Raw genomic sequence first — 18,029 nt, 5'->3', positions numbered from 1 at the left:
TCCAACACCACAGTTCAAAAGCATCAATTCTTCAGCACTCAGCTTTCTTCACAGTCCAACTCTCACATCCATACATGACCACTGGAAAAACCATAGCCTTGAATAGACGGGCCTTTGTTGGCAAAGTAATGTCTCTGCTTTTGAATATGTTGTCTAGGTTGGTCATAAGTTTCCTTCCAAGGAGTAAGCGTCTTTTAATTTCATGGCTGCAATCACCATCTGCAGTATTTTGGAGCCCAAAAAAATAAAGTCTGACACTGTTTCCACTGTTTCCCCATCTATTTGCCATGAAGTGATGGGACCAGATGCCATGGTCCTAGTTTTCCAAATGTTAAGCTTTAAGCCAACTTTTCACTCTCCTCTTTCATGTTCATCAAGAGACTCTAGTTCTTCTTCACTTTCTGCCATAAGGGTGGTGTCATCTGCATATCTGACGTTATTGATATTTCTCCCGGCAATCTTGATTCCAGCTTGTGCTTCCTCCAGCCCAGTGCTTCCCATGATGTACTCTGCATATAAGTTAAATAAGCAGGGCGACAATATATAGCCTTGACGTACTCCTTTTCCTATTTGGAACCAGCCTTTTGTTTCATGTCCAGTTCTAACTGTTGCTTCCTGACCTGCATACAGATTTCTCAAGAGGCAGGGCAGGTGGTCTGGTATTCCCATCTCTTTCAGAATTGTCCACAGTTATTGTGATCCACACAGTCAAAAGGCTTTGGCATAGTCAATAAAGCAGAAATAGATGTTTTTCTGGAACTCTCTTGCTTTTTCGATGATCCAGTGGATGTTGGCAATTTGATTTCTGATTCCTCTGCCTTTCTAAATCCAGCTTGAACATCTGAAAGCTCACAGTTCACGTATTGCTGAAGCCTGGCTTGGAGAATTTTGAGCATTACTTTACTAGCGTGTGAGATGAGTGCAATTGTGCAGTAGTTTGAGCATTCTTTGGCATTGCCTTTCTTTGGGATTGGAATGAAAACTGACCTTTTCCAGTCCTGTGGCCACTGCTGAGTTTTCCAAATTTGCTGGCATATTGAGTGCAGCACTTTCACAGCATCATCTTTCAGGATTTGAAATAGCTCCACTGGAATGCCATCACCTCCACCAGCTTTGTTTGTAGTGATGCTTTCTAAGGCCCACTTGACTTCACATTCCAGGATCTCTGGCTCTAGATGAGTGATCACACAATCGTGATTATCTGGGTTGTGAAGATCTTTTTTGTATAGTTCTTGGATGTATTCTTGCTACCTCTTCTTAATATCTTCTGCTTCTGTTAGGTCCATACCATTTCTGTCCTTTATTGAGCCCATCTTTGCATGAAACATTCCCTTGGTATCTCTAATTTTCTTGAAGAGATCTCTAGTCTTTCCCATTCTATTGTTTGCCCCTATTTCTTTGCATTGATCGCTGAAGAAGGCTTTCTTATCTCTCCTTGCTATTCTTATCTTAAAAGAGTTAGTTAAAATGAGATCTGGCAGAGACAAAAGGGCAAACTAAGCAGAAGGAACACCACATGTCATGGCCCTGTGGCAGAGGGCCAGATCAGTAGAGTGGAAGTATTTCTCAACATTTAATGGCTCAGTAGAGAAAGATAAGCCTACAAATAAATACATTAAAGAAGCATCCAGAAACAGAGAAAAATACTAGAAGAGCATTCCACACAAAAGCCAACAAAAGGGGCTTCTTCAAGGAGAAAATGCTCAACATAGATGAATGCTACTGAAAGGTCCAGAAGCTTGAAGACCTAAAGATACTCTGTTAGATTTAGGAACATGGAAGTCACAGTTGTTATTTCTTCTTCATGAGCATTGTTTTACCTCAGTGGCTTTGCTATTACCTGACAGAGTAGGAGGTGAAGTGGGTAGAAGAGAAGCACAGCATTATGTATTTAATTTTTTTGGCTTTTTATAACCATTTTTAGAATAAAAATATGACTATTACAAAAAACAAAATAATTGATACAGAATGTTAGCACTGCAACAGATATAATACAGTCTAGTGAGTTTCCTGGAGAAGGCAATGGCACCCCACTCCAGTACTCTTGCCTGGAAAATCCCATGGACAGAGGAGCCTGGTAGGCTGCAGTCCATGGGGTCGCTAAGAGTCAGGCACGACTGAGCGACTTCACTATCACTTTTCACTTGCCTGCATTGGAGAAGGAAATGGCAACCCACTCCAGTGTTCTTACCTGGAGAATCCCAGGGACGGGGGAGCCTGGTGGGCTCCCGTCTATGGGGCTGCACAGAGTCGGACACGACTGAAGCAACTTAGCAGCAGCAGCAGTAAGTATCCAGCTCATTCTCTAGAGCCCCATGGCTTCATGGTCAAAGCCTCTGGGTGAACCTCAGCTGGTAGGAATTTCCTGCCCTCACATCCACCAGAAGAGCTCCATTCAGAATGATTTATATGTTTACATACCTACATTTATCTATCTGTGTATCTGGAAAGCACCGTATTATAGACTAATTCCAATTTTTTTAAAATTAACGTTACTGTGTATGTGTACGGTGCACAGAATCAAAATAAAAGAAGACATACGTACACTGAAATTAGTGAACATATACAGAAAGAGAGATCATGATAACTCTTCTCTTGTTTATAACTTTGCAATATTATTTTTCACAATGTGCAAATGTTATAGAAACAAAAAAGTTTTCTAATTAATGACTTTAAAATTATATAGAGCCAGAAGAAAATTATGAAGTTCTGAATTAATTCTGCAGGTACCTTTATATATGGGTTTAGCATGCAAATCTTTTAACAAAAGGAAAAAGAAGAAGAATGTTTATTTGAGGCTTTTACTATAGAACAAGGATAAACAAAAGTGATATTATAAAAAACATTATATTTTAGACAGTTAATGTCAAAAGCTATGCATTATTTTACCATTCATATTCAGTCTCTCTGAAGCCATGTTTTATAAAATTGTTAAGTCTGAAAAGTTATACATTTAAGGAGGAGAAAACAGTCACAAGGAGCTATAAAACTTCCTATAGATGACTGATATCACATTCTTTCATGTGTTTTTCTTATTGTTTTTTTTTTTGCCTCCACTTACCCAATGGCACACTTCTTGTATTCATGGCCAGAGAAACCACAATTGCCAAATCTGTCACCTTTGGAATTCACATCAAGGAAACATTCCTTCGGGGCAGCCTTGGCTTCTATAACATAAAAAAAAAAAAAAAAAATTTGTACACCTGAAACTAACACAACATTGTAAATCAACTATACACCAATAAAATTTTTAAATTTTTTAATGTTTTTAAGACTTGGCAATTTAATTCACAAATAAAAGCATTTGCCACAACAGTCCATACGTCTGGATGAACTGCCTCAACAACTATGAAAAAATTTCAGAACCTACAGGTGAAACATTTTGCTCCACATTTATAATTAACAACAAGATGTAAAGATAAAGCCTGGTTGGTACTTAAACATTAGCATGGTACTTAAACATTAAACATTCGAACACTCAAGTACTCAAAGAAGTGTCATTAAAGAAGATGAAATTATAAATAAGTCAAAAACCATGCACAGTATGGCAGCACTTTCAGTCTACTTATTTTCACTGTTCTCACAGCTCCACTGCACCCCTGGTTAGATCAGGCTAGGGAGGGTTGGTGAAAACACTGCCAGCTATTATTTTTTCACACAGGGATCAAACCTGTATCTCTTGCATTGGCAGGTGGATTCTTTACCACTGAGCTACCAGGGCAGCCCAATTTACTATATATGGAAGCTTAATTTAGGTATTAATTACACTGACAAACAGCCATGACACTGTCAAAGTATCAATCCATTCTTGTTTTCTTGTATTTTATATATGTATCCTTTAATGCTCAACTTTGCCACTTATACATATTCCTAAAAATATTTTATTTGGAAATATTTTGCAGCCAAAATGGCAGTACTTTCCATATAATGGAATCCATATAATGATGGAAATTCATGTGCCTATCTTACGCACCTGGTACAATATTGTTCAGTTTAAAAGAAAATGGACATGCAGTGAAAGGAGATGGCATAAAAAAGGCAGAGGATGAAGTAATCTGAAAATGGATGCAGAATACTTGCACAGGATAAACGTCACATGGCAATAACCCTAGCAAAACACACATGCTCACATTTATATAAGAAAATGCAGCTAAATTAACAACAATCCCCCCCCCCCATCTGTAATTACTTTTTTTGGTCTGCAATAGCCTGCTCATCAGGGCTTCCCCTGTGGCTCAGCAGTAAAGAATTCACCTGCAATTCAGAAGATGCAGAGACACAGGCTCAATCCATGGGTTGAGAAGATTCCCTGGCGGAGGAAATGGCAACCCATCCCAATATTCTTGCCTAGAGAATCCCATGGACAGAGGGGCCCATTGGACTACCGTCCATGGGGTTGCAAAAGAGTTGGACACAACTGAGTGACTAAACAGCAATAAACCTGCCCATTAGTGCAGAATATTGGTTTGGCCAAAAAGTTTGTTTAGGTTTTCCATAACAGAGAAAAACCAATTAACTTTTGGACAAACCAATATATCAGAGGGCTTCCCTGGTGTTCAGATGGTACAGAATCTGCCTGCAATGCAGAGACCTGGGTTTGATTCCTGGGTTGGGAAGGTCCCCTGGAGGAGGGCATGGTAACCCACTCCAGTATTCTTGCCTGGAAAATTCCATGGACACAGGAGCCTGGCAGGCTACAGTCTATGGGAGCGTAAAGAGTTGGACACGACTGAGCAGGTCTCTCCTTAGAGGGTCTCTCCTCAAAGCCTATTTGGTCAAAGTTCCCATGACCCCCTCCTTGGATTTAATTTGCTAGAGCAGCTCACAGAACTCAGAGAAATTTCTACTCACTAGATTACTGGTTTATTATCAAAGAATATATCAATAATTCAGGAACAGACAGATGGAAGAGATGCACAGGGCAAGGTATGTAGAAAGGGGCTTGGAGGTTTCAGGCTCTCTTCCTGCCTCTCCACAAGTTCACTGAAGTCCCAAGCTCTCCAAACTATCCTTTCCAGTTTTTACAGAGGCTTCATTATATGGGCAGATTGATTAAACCACTGGCTACTGGAGAGTAACTCCATCTCCAGTTCTTCTCCCCTCCCCAGAGGTAGGGGGACTTAAAGTTCCAACCACTAACCACAGGGTTTGTTCTCTGGCAACCAGCCCATCCTTAAGTAACCAAGGGATTTGCCAAAAAGTCACCTGGTTGACATAACAAAAGACACTTTCAAGGCTCTTATCATTTGGGAAATTCCAAAGCTTTTAGGAGTTCGTGCCAGGAACTGAACAAAGACCAATTTTTTTATTTGTTTGTTACAAATCACAAGATTACAAGAGTCAACACAGCTCTACCTAAAATTATAATTAATCCATATTAAGAAGATGGAGAATGAAAAATGAACATGAGTAGATAAGAGTTGACAAGTGTTGGGAGAAGAGAAGGGAAGAAATTTAATCCTTATCCTCCACAGTGAAAAATTAACATTTAATACCTAGAATGGAAAAATAAAAAAAGTAGCATGACGAAGAAATTATCTAAAGACCTAGAGCCAGTAACAAAGTAATTAACTAGAAGGGAGGAAGAAAAGGTTAATAGTGGTAGCCTTCAGGGATGAGCTATTAAGTGGGAGTACTTTGATGAGTGCGTGCTCAGTCAAGCAGCCCCATCGTGTGCAGCCTGCCAGGCTCTTCTGTACATGGAATTTTCCAGGAGAGACTGGAGTGGGTTGCCATTTCCTACTCCAGGGGATCCTCCAGACCCAGAGATTGAACCCCCATCTCTTGCATCTTCTGCACTTGCAGGTGGGTTCTTTTACCACAGCACCACCTGGGAAGCCCGGAAGTACATTTTACTTTTTCATAGAATCTTGATGAATAATTTGACTCTATAATCTAGTGTATGTCTAACTTTGATAAAAAAAAATTTTTTTAAGACACACAAAATAAAAAATATATATATATACTACTAGGAAAAGAATGGATTCCAATTATATAACACAATGCTCTGTGATCCAAATACAGCAATACAGACAGAATGCAAAAACATTTTGAGTGAACAATGAAAACAGAAGATCCATGTGTATATCCCCATACTATTTACATGAGTTTATTAAAGCTAAAATACAATACTGTGCATGTATATATACACATAATGTTAATATACACAGGACAGGGCAGTGAGAAAGTAAAAGCAAAAATCACCAAATGAACTTGGATGCATCAAATTCATGACCTTGACTACCTATGGAGAAGGAAAGATGGAGACGTGATAGGAGACGTGATAGGAGACAGAAAACAGAACTTCAATTTTAGCAATAATGTTCAATTTTCATTTTTAACAAAAACTAAAATAAAAAATATATAAATAAAAGCAAAGCAATCAATATAAATAAAATATCTTACTTGAGCCAAAGATGACTTGACACTGAGCATCATAATATTGGCACATGCCATTGTAACAATAGGCTTTGTTATTCTGGCAAGGATACCCATTCTGAATAAAAACATCTGGCTGACAGAACTGAGAAGAACCATTGCAATACTCCGGAACATCACATTCGTTGGTTTTTCCTCGGCACAAAGTGCCTCCTGGACGGAACTAGGATAATAGGATTGAAATTGAACAGGAATATCAGGAAAATTCCCACAAATTAACCAAATTTGAAACCACAGTATTTATATCTATAAGAAGGTCTAACAAAAACAGAAGATTAAATAACCCAATAGAACAGTGAACAAAGGCCAATAACAGGCAATTTATAAAAGTCATGAAATATGGAAAATGAAAAAAGCAGAGCATCATAGATGACCAAAAGAAATGCAAATTAAACGAAGATATAAAACCATGTTACACCTATCAAACTAACCTGGATTATAACACTGGCTGACAACAAATGTTAGTAAGTGAAGTCAAAATGTTAGTTGCTCAGACATGTCTACCTCTTTGTAACCCCATGGACTGCAGCCCACCAGGCTCCTCTGTCCATGGGATTCTCCAGGCAAGAATACTGGAGAGGGTTGCCATTTCCTTCTCCAGGGGATCTTCCCAACTTAGAGATCAAACCTGGGTCTCCTACATTGCAGGCAGACTCTTTACCGTCTGAGCCACCAAGGAAGACATGTTAGTAAGAGAAAACAAAATGATTATATAATATAATCAATACTGTACACTGCACAGTTATCAGTGCATTGATTACACTGGCAAATACAGACTGGCACATCTGCAGACAGTATAAAAACGTGTGTCAAAATTTTCACATGCACACTCCAGCAATTCTACTTATAAGCAAAAACTGGAAGCAATCTAAATGTCCATCATTAGTTGATCAGATAAAGAAATTATGGTACAGCCATATAAAGGAACACTAACTATATAAACCTATAGAACTAAATGAATGGAAGAAAATCAATAGTATATTACTGAAAAAAGGACATAGTAAAAATATGTATACCCATGTTTATCCACTTACACACACACACACACACACACATATTCATATTTACATAGGAAAAAGTGACTAAATTAATAAATTATCAACAATGGCTAAATGAAGGGGGTAAAATGATAGAGGGTCTTTCAGTGTCAACTTCCTATTATTGAATTTCTAATGAAAAACATAGGTCACTCATAAATCAGAAAAAAATTTCTTTAGACCATTTGCCATAAAAGAAGATGATACAAAACTGCAAACAAGTATCATAAAATTTTCCATCTAATCATAAAATCAAATTTTCCATCAAAAATAGTGCTCTCTTACAAATCAGAGAAAACCAATTTTGATACAGGCACATTTTTCCTTTTCCTATTTTTTTTTTTTTCCAAATAGGGAGGAATTCCCTACCCGACAGTCTTGACAACAGGCACCATATGCACACTCAGCAAATGATTTAAGTTTACAGGTCTTTCCTTCACAGCAAGGGTCCAATTCACATTCCTGAGAAGAGAAAATGACTGTCAATAAAGAAAGAAATTATTGCCATCAAGACTCGTTAACAAAATTCTTCCCTTCAACCTATGCTTCTTTCTAACCTGGCTGTAAGAGGTACTCTCTGGAGACAGTCACTTACTATCCTTCTGGATTTACCAGCGACTCTTCAGCTATTATGTAGGTCTCAATGTATTTCAAAGGACTGAGAGTATGTGTCTTAGTCTGCTGGGACTACCAGAACAAGATACCATAGACTAATGACTTAAACAAAAGCAATTTATTATGTCACAGCTCTGGAGGCTAGAGACCCAAGATCAAAGTCCTAGCCAATTCAGTTTCTGGCACAGACTCTCATCCTGGCTTGCAGACAGCTGCCTCCTCGCTGTGTGCTCACATGGCCTTTCTTCAGAGCATGTGTCAAGAGACAGGAGCAAGCAAGCTCTTTTTTATAAGAACATTAATCCTACCAGATCAAGACCCACCCTTATGACCTCATTTAATCTTAACTACTTTCCTGGAGGTCCTTTCTCCAAATACAGATAGACTTGGGGGTTAGGGTTTCAACACATGGATTTGGGGAACACAAACATTCAGTCTATAACAGTAAGTTTAATGATCACAGGAAACTGTGAAAGTCGCTCAGTCATGTCTGACTCTTTGCGACCCCATGGACTATATGGTCCGTGGAATTCTCCAGATCAGAATACTGGAGTGGGTAGCCCATTCCTTCTCCAATTTCCACAGGAAATTAAGCATCCATAAATGCACTTCTCTTCATGTTCAGGGTCTGACTTCTCTGCAGGGTAGGTTTTTACCCATGTGGACATTATACTGCTTGACTTCTCTCACCCCACTTTGGGCCACCATGGCTCATCACTCCCATCCTCCAACCCCTCACCCAGACACAGCTATTCTCCTATGTTGAAACTAATGTCTTGAAGTCTGAATTGTTTGTGAAAGGAAGGAGAAAGGAGGAGGAGGACAAGGAGGCAAGAAGGAGATAGGGGAAATGAGCTTTAATCATTGAAGAATATTTATTTTCCTATGTTACAGAATTCTAGGATGATGGGTTTTTTTCCTTTCAGAACCATAAATCTGCTGTTCTATTGTATTCTGGCCCCAAAATCAGCCACTATTGATCTATTTGTTTCAGATTTTCTTCTGACTTCTTGCTTTATTTTCTGTTTATCTCAGCACTTTGATTACAATGTACCCACGATCATTCTTTATAATGATTCTGATTTGGCTTTACTTAGTGTTTTGGAATTGTAACTCAATGTTTTCTGTTAAATATGGGAAATTTTCAGCCATTACTTCTTTGAATACTTTTCTTCTCTCCTTCCTCTCCTCTTGAGATTTCACTTATAATTCCATTAGGCTAGCTGATATTGCTTACATGTCCCTGATATTCTGTTCATTTTTTTTTATCTTTTCTCTTTTTCCTTTAGATGTGGATTATTTCTTTTGTTCTACTTTATGTTCATTGACTCTTTTTCTGTCATCTTACTCTGCTATTAATTATATCCATGAATCTCACTTATTAAACTTTTTGGTAAGTTCTATAATTTCCATTTGGTTCTTTATTATACATTTCTCTGATGAGATTCATCTCTTACTCATGAAGACCACATTTTTCTTTAATTCTCTGATGATAAAGAGTAGAATATAATTCATGGAAACTTTATTCATAATAGCAAAATACTAGAAACAACCTCGGAGAAAGCAATGGCACCCCACTCCAGTACTCTTGCCTGGAGAATCCCATGGATGGGGGAGCCTGGAAGGCTGCAGTCCATGGGGTCGCTAAGAGTCAGGCACGACTGAGCGACTTCACTATCACTTTTCACTTTCATGCATTGGAGAAGGAAACGGCAACCCACTCCAGTGTTCTTACCTGGAGAATCCGGGTAAGAATCCAGGGACGGGGGAGCCTGATGGGCTGCCATCTATGGGGTCGCACAGAGTCGGACATGACTGAAGCGACTTAGCAGCAGCAGCAGAAGAAGAAACAACCTAGATATCTTTTAATGGATGAATAGTTTAACAAACTTCAGATAGGCCCTTTGTGCTAGGGGAAATACCAGCCTAAACATTACTCCAAATCTGTGAAGTAACATCCACACAATGGACTGTTACTCCCCAGTAAAAAGTAATGAAACAACAACATAGACTGACCTCAAAAGCATTACACTTAGTGAGAAAAGTCAGCCTCAAAAGGTTATATGTTGTATGATTCCATTATTATTGCAGTGACAAACATTATTGAAATGGCAAAATCACAGATGGAAGCCAGGGGCAGGGATAAGGGCCAGAGTGAGGGTGGATGTGATTACAGTGAGGTAGCAGGAGGGAGATCTTTTGAGTTGATGGAATACTTCTGTATTTTAATTGAGGTGGTGGTTACATAAATCTCTATATGGCATAAAACTACATAAAAGTACATACACAACTGCAGGTTAAAAATGGTAAAAGCTGAATAAAGTCTGTAAACTATTAATAGTTATGATACCAATGTCAGTATCACTGATATGATATGGCTCTGCTGCTAAGTCACTATAGTCGTGTCCGACTCTGTGCGACCCCATAGATGGCAGCCCACCAGACTCCCCATCCTTGGGATTCTCCAGGCAAGAACACTGGAGTGGGTTGCCATTTCCTTCTCCAATGCATGAAAGTGAAAAGTGAAAGGGAAGTCACTCAGTCGTATCTGACTCTTAGCGACCCCATGGACCGCAGCCTACCAGGCTCCTCTGTCCATGGGATTTTCCAGGCAAGAGTACTGGCTCTATCACTAAACAATTTGTCACCCTTTGTGGGAAAGTGGGTGAAAAATACATAGGACTCTTCAGACTGTTTTTGCAACATTCTGTGAGTTTGTAATTATTTCATAATAAAAACCTGAAAATTTGTAAAATTATCTAAAACCATGCACCATACAAAAAAACTAAGTCAAAATGGATCATAAACCTAAATAAATACATTACCTAAAATGACAAAGCTTCCAGGATAAAACATTTGCAATCTTGGATTAGGCAAAGATTTCTTAGATACAACATGAAAAGCACAACCCATTAGGCACAAACTGGCTTCATCAAAATATAAAACTTCTACTCATCAAAAGATACTGTTAAAGTACTTAAAAGAAAAGAATGGGAGAATATACTTGCAAATCATATATCTGATTAAGTATTTGTTATCTAGAACATAAGAAGTACTGTCAAAATTCAATAATGAGAAAACAACCCAATTTTTAAAGGCAGGAAGGAGTTCAAGAGACATGTCACCAAAAAAGAAAATAGAGATGGCAAATAAGCGCATGAAAACATGTTCAACATCACTAGTCATCAGGGAAAAGGAAATTAAAACCTCAGTAAGGCACCACTTCACATCTAACAAAAAAGCCAAAATTGAAAAGACTGACCATATGAGGTGGAAGAAATGACTTAAAAAGAACTAGAACTCAGGTACACTGATTGCAAGAATGTGAAATGGTAAAACCACTTTGGAAAACAGTTTGAAAGTTCCTTGGAAAGTCAAATATACACCCACCGTATGTCCCAGTCATTTCACACCAAGGTATTTACCCAAGAGAAGTGAAAACATAAATCCATATAAAGACTTGACCGTGAATGTTCACAGCAGCTCTTGGTGTACAAACAACCCAAATAACCATCAACAGATGGATAAACAGCAGGTAGTATCTCCATACTACTCAATGATGAGCAACAATAAAAAGGAATGAACCACTGACACAGTAGCATTCAACATGGATGAATCTCAAAATAACTATGCTGAGTGAATGAACCTAGATAAAAAGAGTCATTCCATTTACACGAAATTCTAGGAAATGCACACTAATGACAGCAATATCTGTAGTACAATGATAGCAGATCAGTGATGGCATAAGGAGGATTGGGAAATAATAAGGGGTATGAGACAGGGGACAGGGATCAAGATCATCCCCATGGAAAAGAAAAGCAAAAAAGCAAAATGTCTGTCTGAGGAGGCCTTACAAATAGCTATGAAAAGAAGAGAAGAGAAAAGCAAAGGAGAAAAGGAAAGATATAAGCATCTGAATGCAGAGTTCCAAAGAATAGCAAGAAGAGATAAGAAAGCCTTCTTCAGCGATCAATGCAAAGAAATAGAGGAAAACAACAGAATGGGAAAGACTAGAGATCTCTTCAAGAAAATTAGAGATACCAAGGGGACATTTCATGCAAAGATGGGCTCAATCAAGGACAGAAATGGTATGGACCTAACAGAAGCAGAAGATATTAAGAAGAGGTGGCAAGAAGACACAGAAGAACTATACAAAAAAGATCTTCACGACCCAGAGAGTCACGATGGTGTGATCACTCACCTAGAGCCAGACATCCTGGAATGTGAAGTCAAGTGGGCCTTAGAAAGCATCACTGCGAACAAAGCTAGTGGAGGTGATGGAATTCCAGTTGAGCTATTTCAAATCCTGAAAGATGATGCTGTGAAAGTGCTGCACTCAATAGGCCAGCAAATTTGGAAAACTCAGCAGTGGCCACAGGACTGGAAAAGGTCAGTTTTCATTCCAATCCCAAAGAAAGGCAATGCCAAAGAATGCTCAAACTACTGCACAATTGCACTCATCTCACACGCTAGTAAAGTAATGCTCAAAATTCTCCAAGCCAGGCTTCAGCAATATGTGAACCGTGAACTTCTTGATGTTCAGGCTGGTTTTAGAAAAGGCAGAGGAACCAGAGATCAAATTGCCAACATCCGCTGGATCATGGAAAAAGCAAGAGAGTTCCAGAAAAACATCTACTTCTGCTTTATTGACTATGCCAAAGCCTTTGACTGTGTGGATCACAAGAAACTGTGGAAAATTCTGAAAGAGATGGGAATACCAGACCACTTGACCTGCCTCTTGAGAAATCTGTATGCAGGTCAGGAAGCAACAGTTAGAACTGGACATGGAACAACAGACTGGTTCCAAATAGGAAAAGGAGTACGTCAAGGCTGCATATTGTCACCCTGCTTATTTAACTTCTATGCAGAGTACATCATGAGAAACGCTGGGCTGGAAGAAACACAAGCTGGAATCCAGATTGCCGGGAGAAATATCAGTAACCTCAGATATGCAGATGACACCACCCTTATGGCAGAAAGTGAAGAGGAACTCAAAAGCCTCTTGATGAAAGTGAAAGTAGAGAGTGAAAAAGTTGGCTTAAAGCTCAACATTCAGAAAACAAAGATCATGGCATCCGGTCCCATCACTTCATGGGAAATAGATGGGGAAACAGTGGAAACAGTGTCAGACTTTATTTTTGGGGGCTCCAAAATCACTGCAGATGGTGACTGCAGCCATGAAATTAAAAGACGCTTACTCCTTGGAAGGAAAGTTATGACCAACCTAGATAGCATATTCAAAAGCAGAGACATTACTTTGCCAACAAAGGTCCATCTATTCAAGGCTATGGTTTTTCCTGTGGTCATGTATGGATGTGAGAATTGGACTGTGAAGAAGGCTGAGCGACGAAGAATTGATGCTTTTGAACTGTGGTGTTGGAGAAGACTCTTGAGAGTCCCTTGGACTGCAAGGAGATTCAACCAGTCCATTCTGAAGGAGATCAGCCCTGGGATTTCTTTGGAGGGAATGATGCTAAAGCTGAAACTCCAGTACTTTGGCCACCTCATGCGAAGAGTTGACTCATTGGAAAAGACTCTGATGCTGGGAGGGATTGGGGGCAGGAGGAGAAGGGGACGACGGAGGATGAGATGGCTGGATGGCATCACTGACTCGATGGAGGTGAGTCTGAGTGAACGCTGGGAGTTGGTGATGGACAGGGAGGCCTGGCGTGTTGCAATTCATGTGGTCGCGAAGAGTTGGACACGACTGAGCGACTGAACTGAACTGAACTGAACTAAGAAACAAAGAGTCCACATGCCATGCTGTGTGGCAAAAAGAGAAAGAAAAACTTTTACAAATTTAAAAATTAGAACAAATAAAATAATAAAAATAAATAAATTAAAAATAACAGCAATAATAAATGTTTTAAGGGAGACTTTCCTGGAGGTCCAGTGGTTGAGACTTCCAACACAGGAGGCATGGGTTCCATCCCTGGTCAGGAAACTGAGATCCCACATGCCATGCAGTATGATAAGAAAATCAAAATAAAGATAAAAAATGATAATAATAATTTTTAAAAAGAACTTCCATGTTTTAAACAGGTGCAGTTCATTGTTGACAAGTGTTCATAATTGCCTGTTTCTTCTTGCTTTGTCTTGACCAAACTTTAGTGAGGCTTCTTTCTTTCCTGTAGACCCTTGAACTCTACTTGTCTGCACAAAAAAATATATTTGGTGATACTTGCCCCTCCCCCAAGTACTTGAGGACAAGTATCCCCACCCCTTATCAGCTTCTCCTGGAAATCACCAGACCACAGGACAACTTCCTCTGAGACCTCACTGGGCATTTGCCCTTGCTTATCCAGCTTCCCAGTAAAAGATTCTGCTTATCTACGTTTGCCCCACCTTTACCCTACAAAAGAAAAATCTTCTTGTTTGATTTTTAGATGCTTCCAGATTTCTGAGATCAGCATATTCTCCCTGTTACAACAGTCTTTCTTCTGAATAAAGCCTTTTCTTATCTAAGTCCGAATTTGGGTTTTTTTTTACCTTGTATTCAATTATACTTCAGTAAAGTTGTTAGTTTTTTTTTTTCAAAAATACTATGTAAGACAGACAGATAGCTTCATAAAAGAAAAGAGAATCAGGAAACAGACTATGTATACAGGAATTTTGTTTATGGTGAAAGTACCATTTTAAATGGTTTTGTACTCTCCACATGACAACCCCCCACCAATTATAGAGTTTATATAAAAAATTTAAATTACAAAAATGCTAGAAAAAAACAATAGAACATAGAGGGGCTATATGATGAAAATCTTGAAACAGGAGTAAAATGTGTACCTTGCTCAGTTACAAAATTATCGGGGGGAGGCGGGCGGGGCGCACTAAATGCCACGACATTCTTTTGGCAAAAGTACAAACCAACACACCCTTCTTCCAGGAAACTTGATAGTCTCTAATAAAATTAAAAAAACATGCTTTTCAATTCAATAATTCTACCTTTATGTAATTATCTTAGACTTCTGTATATATATATACATATATATATACACATACACACATACACAGGGCATATACAAGGATATACTGTTCACTACAAAAAAATACTAAGTACAGTGAGTGACTGTCTTTAATGAGAGTATGGTAAAATACATCATAATATATTCCTTATACTGTAATATTAGTCAACAGATCAAAGGATTATGTGCAAATAACAATGACATGGAAAAAAATCTCCAGGATATATTAATAGAAAAAAATTCTACATAACATACTAAGTCAGATTTTATTTATGTAAAAAAGATAAAATCCTAAAACAAACCCAATTATGATACAAATATACATACTGTACATAAGTCTATAAACACAGAATAAAATCTGTAGAGAAACACACTAAACTTACAAGAATAATTACCACAGAAGGAAGTTAAAAAAATATATGGAAGAAATAAAAGTATGAAGGGAATTTTGCTTGTGCTTACTATTTGAAATTTCAATACCAAGAAAAATAACTGTGATATTTGAAGGGGAAGAGGTACTTTTTTCTAGAGTAATTTGTAGTACAAAAGTTCAAAAAGCAAATACAGACTATTTCAGTTAGTTTGATAGTGAAGTAAACAGGAGAAATCAAAACATATAAAATAATTAAGGAGAATGCCTAGAAAGAAGAGCTTAGTCATCCTAACAGTGTAACATTAATTTAGAGATTAAACATAACCTAGTCAGCCTTTATTTTCCTCACTTGAAAATGAGGGTATAAAGAAATAATGAATCTCCAAGGGTTACTGAGAGGATGGTACCATGTAAAACATTAAGGAGAGGTTGCTAACGTGCAGGAATAGTGCAATGACGGCCCATTACAATTTCATCATAAAATACATACTGCCTGGGAATTCCTTGGCAGTTTAGTGGTTAGAACCCTGTGCTTTTACTACCAAGGGCCCAGGTCTGATCCCTGGTCAGGGAACTAAGATCCTGCATGCCATGCAGCATGGCCCCAAAATAAAACCGAACACACAAAGAAAAACATACTGCCTTTCTAGAATGCGAAGTCTTCTGGCAAAAGCCAGGCACTGTGTGATCAGGCAAGGAAAAAGAAATTCCACTTGTGGAAAAAATTGAGAATATAGTAAAGCTTACACACAACTGAACCAATTCCTTTAAAATTTAAATTTAACTTTTTTTTAATTTTTTAAATGTAATTAAAAATTGTTTTCCTCCTAAGCCTTGTCTAGGCGGTGTTGAATAGGCCATTTTGACAGGAAAATGGTTGAGATGCAGAACACTAATAATAAAGACGGGTCCAGACTTATGGCTCTAGGTGTGGTTAACAGGTATGAGAAAGCCAGACAGCAGCAGGTGAACTGAAGGTTAACAGAGGGAGAATGCTAACTTGAGTAGCAAGAACTCTGTTAACCAAGAATTCTGCAGAATGGGCCAGCTTCAATTTACTATTGAAATGAGGTCAACTAAACAAATGTTTCTGCAATAAATGTTTCTGACAGTGACAGAATAGTGAACATTACAAGTAAAGAGCCAAGTGAAAAACTGAGTCGTTCTTTAAAATAAATAAATGACTCAATAACCATAACAGAAATGGTAGAAGGTAGCAAAAATAGAAAAATAAACACGGCACTTTCCTGGACACCAGAACAGATGACACCATTGGTTATGTTCTAGGAAAGAAGGGATAATCAACCCCCCAGGAACATAGTCCCACAAGCAAAATACCAATCTTCATTTTGCCACTAAATTTTACTTTACCTCCTATGCTCAGTTCAGTTCAGTGCAGTCGCTCAGTCGTGTCCGACTCTTTGCGACTCTATGAATCGCAGCATGCCAGGCCTCCCTGTTCCATCACCAACTCCTGGAGTTTATCCAAACTATGCTAGAGTCATGCAAAGTGAGCTATTTTATTTTTTGCAAATCCCAAGGTAACTTTGCAAAGCAAACATCACATGTTACACTGACCTTTGGCGACCCACAGTCACATTCTTCCCCGGGATCCACCAACTTATTACCACAGGAAGGAGCACTGTAGGCTTCATCACCCTTTGGAATATTGAGAAGGCAGTTTCCACCTTTATTTAAAGTTAACTTCTCAAAGTCATCTGCACTGCAAGAGCTGAAGTTTTTGGAACCTCTGTAATAAACACAAAGAAAAAGATCTTAAGTCATAGCAATTAAACATTTTAAAAATCTTAAGTCATGTCTTCAACCAACAGGAAGTGAATATTTAAAATGGCAGAGGGGGGCTTCCCTGGTGGCTCTGTGGTAAAGAATCTGCCTGCCGATGCACGGGACACAGGTTCGATCCCTGATCTGAGAAGATCCCACATACTGTGGAGCAACTAAGCCCGTGCACCACAACCACTGAGCTTGTGCTCTAGTACCAGGAGGCCGAAACTGCCGAGCCCATGTGCCACAACTAATGAAGCCCACAGGCCTTAAAGCTCGTGCTCCACAACAGGAGAAGCGTGTGCACTGGAACTAGAGAGTAGGCCCTGCTCACTACAACCAGAGAAAAGCCCCCACAACAACAAAGACCCAGCACAGCCAAAAATAAACAAATAAATAAAAATTATAAAAAAGAAAGAAACTGACTACTTGCAAAAAAAGAAGTAAATAAAATGGCAGATGGAATTCCCTGAAAGTCCAGTGTTTAGGACTTAACCCTTTCACTTAACACTTTCACTGTTGAGTGCTCAGTTTCAATCCCTGGTGCAGGAACTAAGATCCTGCCAGCTATGTAGTTGACCAAAAATAAATAAATAAAATGGCAGAAGATACAGAAAATACAAAATCATAAATCTCATCACCTAGAAGAGAAGCAGCAAGCACTGGTGCAGAATTTCAGCCACAGTTTGAGGTTTAATTGCCTCCAATGGTAATTTCTAAGAATTTAGAAATGGGGGCTTCTAGAAATGGTCCAATTTGAACTATAGATTTATTTTGTTGTTGTTTAGTTACTAAGTTGTGTCTTACTCTTTTGCAAGC

General features: G+C 38.6%; 1 protein-coding gene across 1 annotated transcript in view; it reads right to left on the bottom strand.

The window, feature by feature from the left end:
* Positions 1–18,029, bottom strand: part of ADAM9 (ADAM metallopeptidase domain 9) — a 92,638-nt gene that overhangs the window by 27,021 nt on the left and 47,588 nt on the right. The window contains exons 12-15 of the mRNA XM_027530150.1: positions 17,004–17,175; positions 7,845–7,937; positions 6,406–6,601; positions 3,062–3,167 (exon numbers count right to left, since the gene is read on the bottom strand). Coding sequence (XP_027385951.1) covers positions 3,062–3,167; positions 6,406–6,601; positions 7,845–7,937; positions 17,004–17,175 — 567 coding nt within the window. The remainder of the gene's footprint in view (positions 1–3,061; positions 3,168–6,405; positions 6,602–7,844; positions 7,938–17,003; positions 17,176–18,029) is intronic.

This window comes from Bos indicus x Bos taurus, chromosome 27 (assembly GCF_003369695.1).
Source record: "Bos indicus x Bos taurus breed Angus x Brahman F1 hybrid chromosome 27, Bos_hybrid_MaternalHap_v2.0, whole genome shotgun sequence".
NCBI classification, from domain to species: domain Eukaryota; kingdom Metazoa; phylum Chordata; class Mammalia; order Artiodactyla; family Bovidae; genus Bos; species Bos indicus x Bos taurus.
The sequence above is the reverse complement of the archived record's forward strand: the minus strand, read 5'-3'. Positions and strand labels throughout refer to the sequence as shown.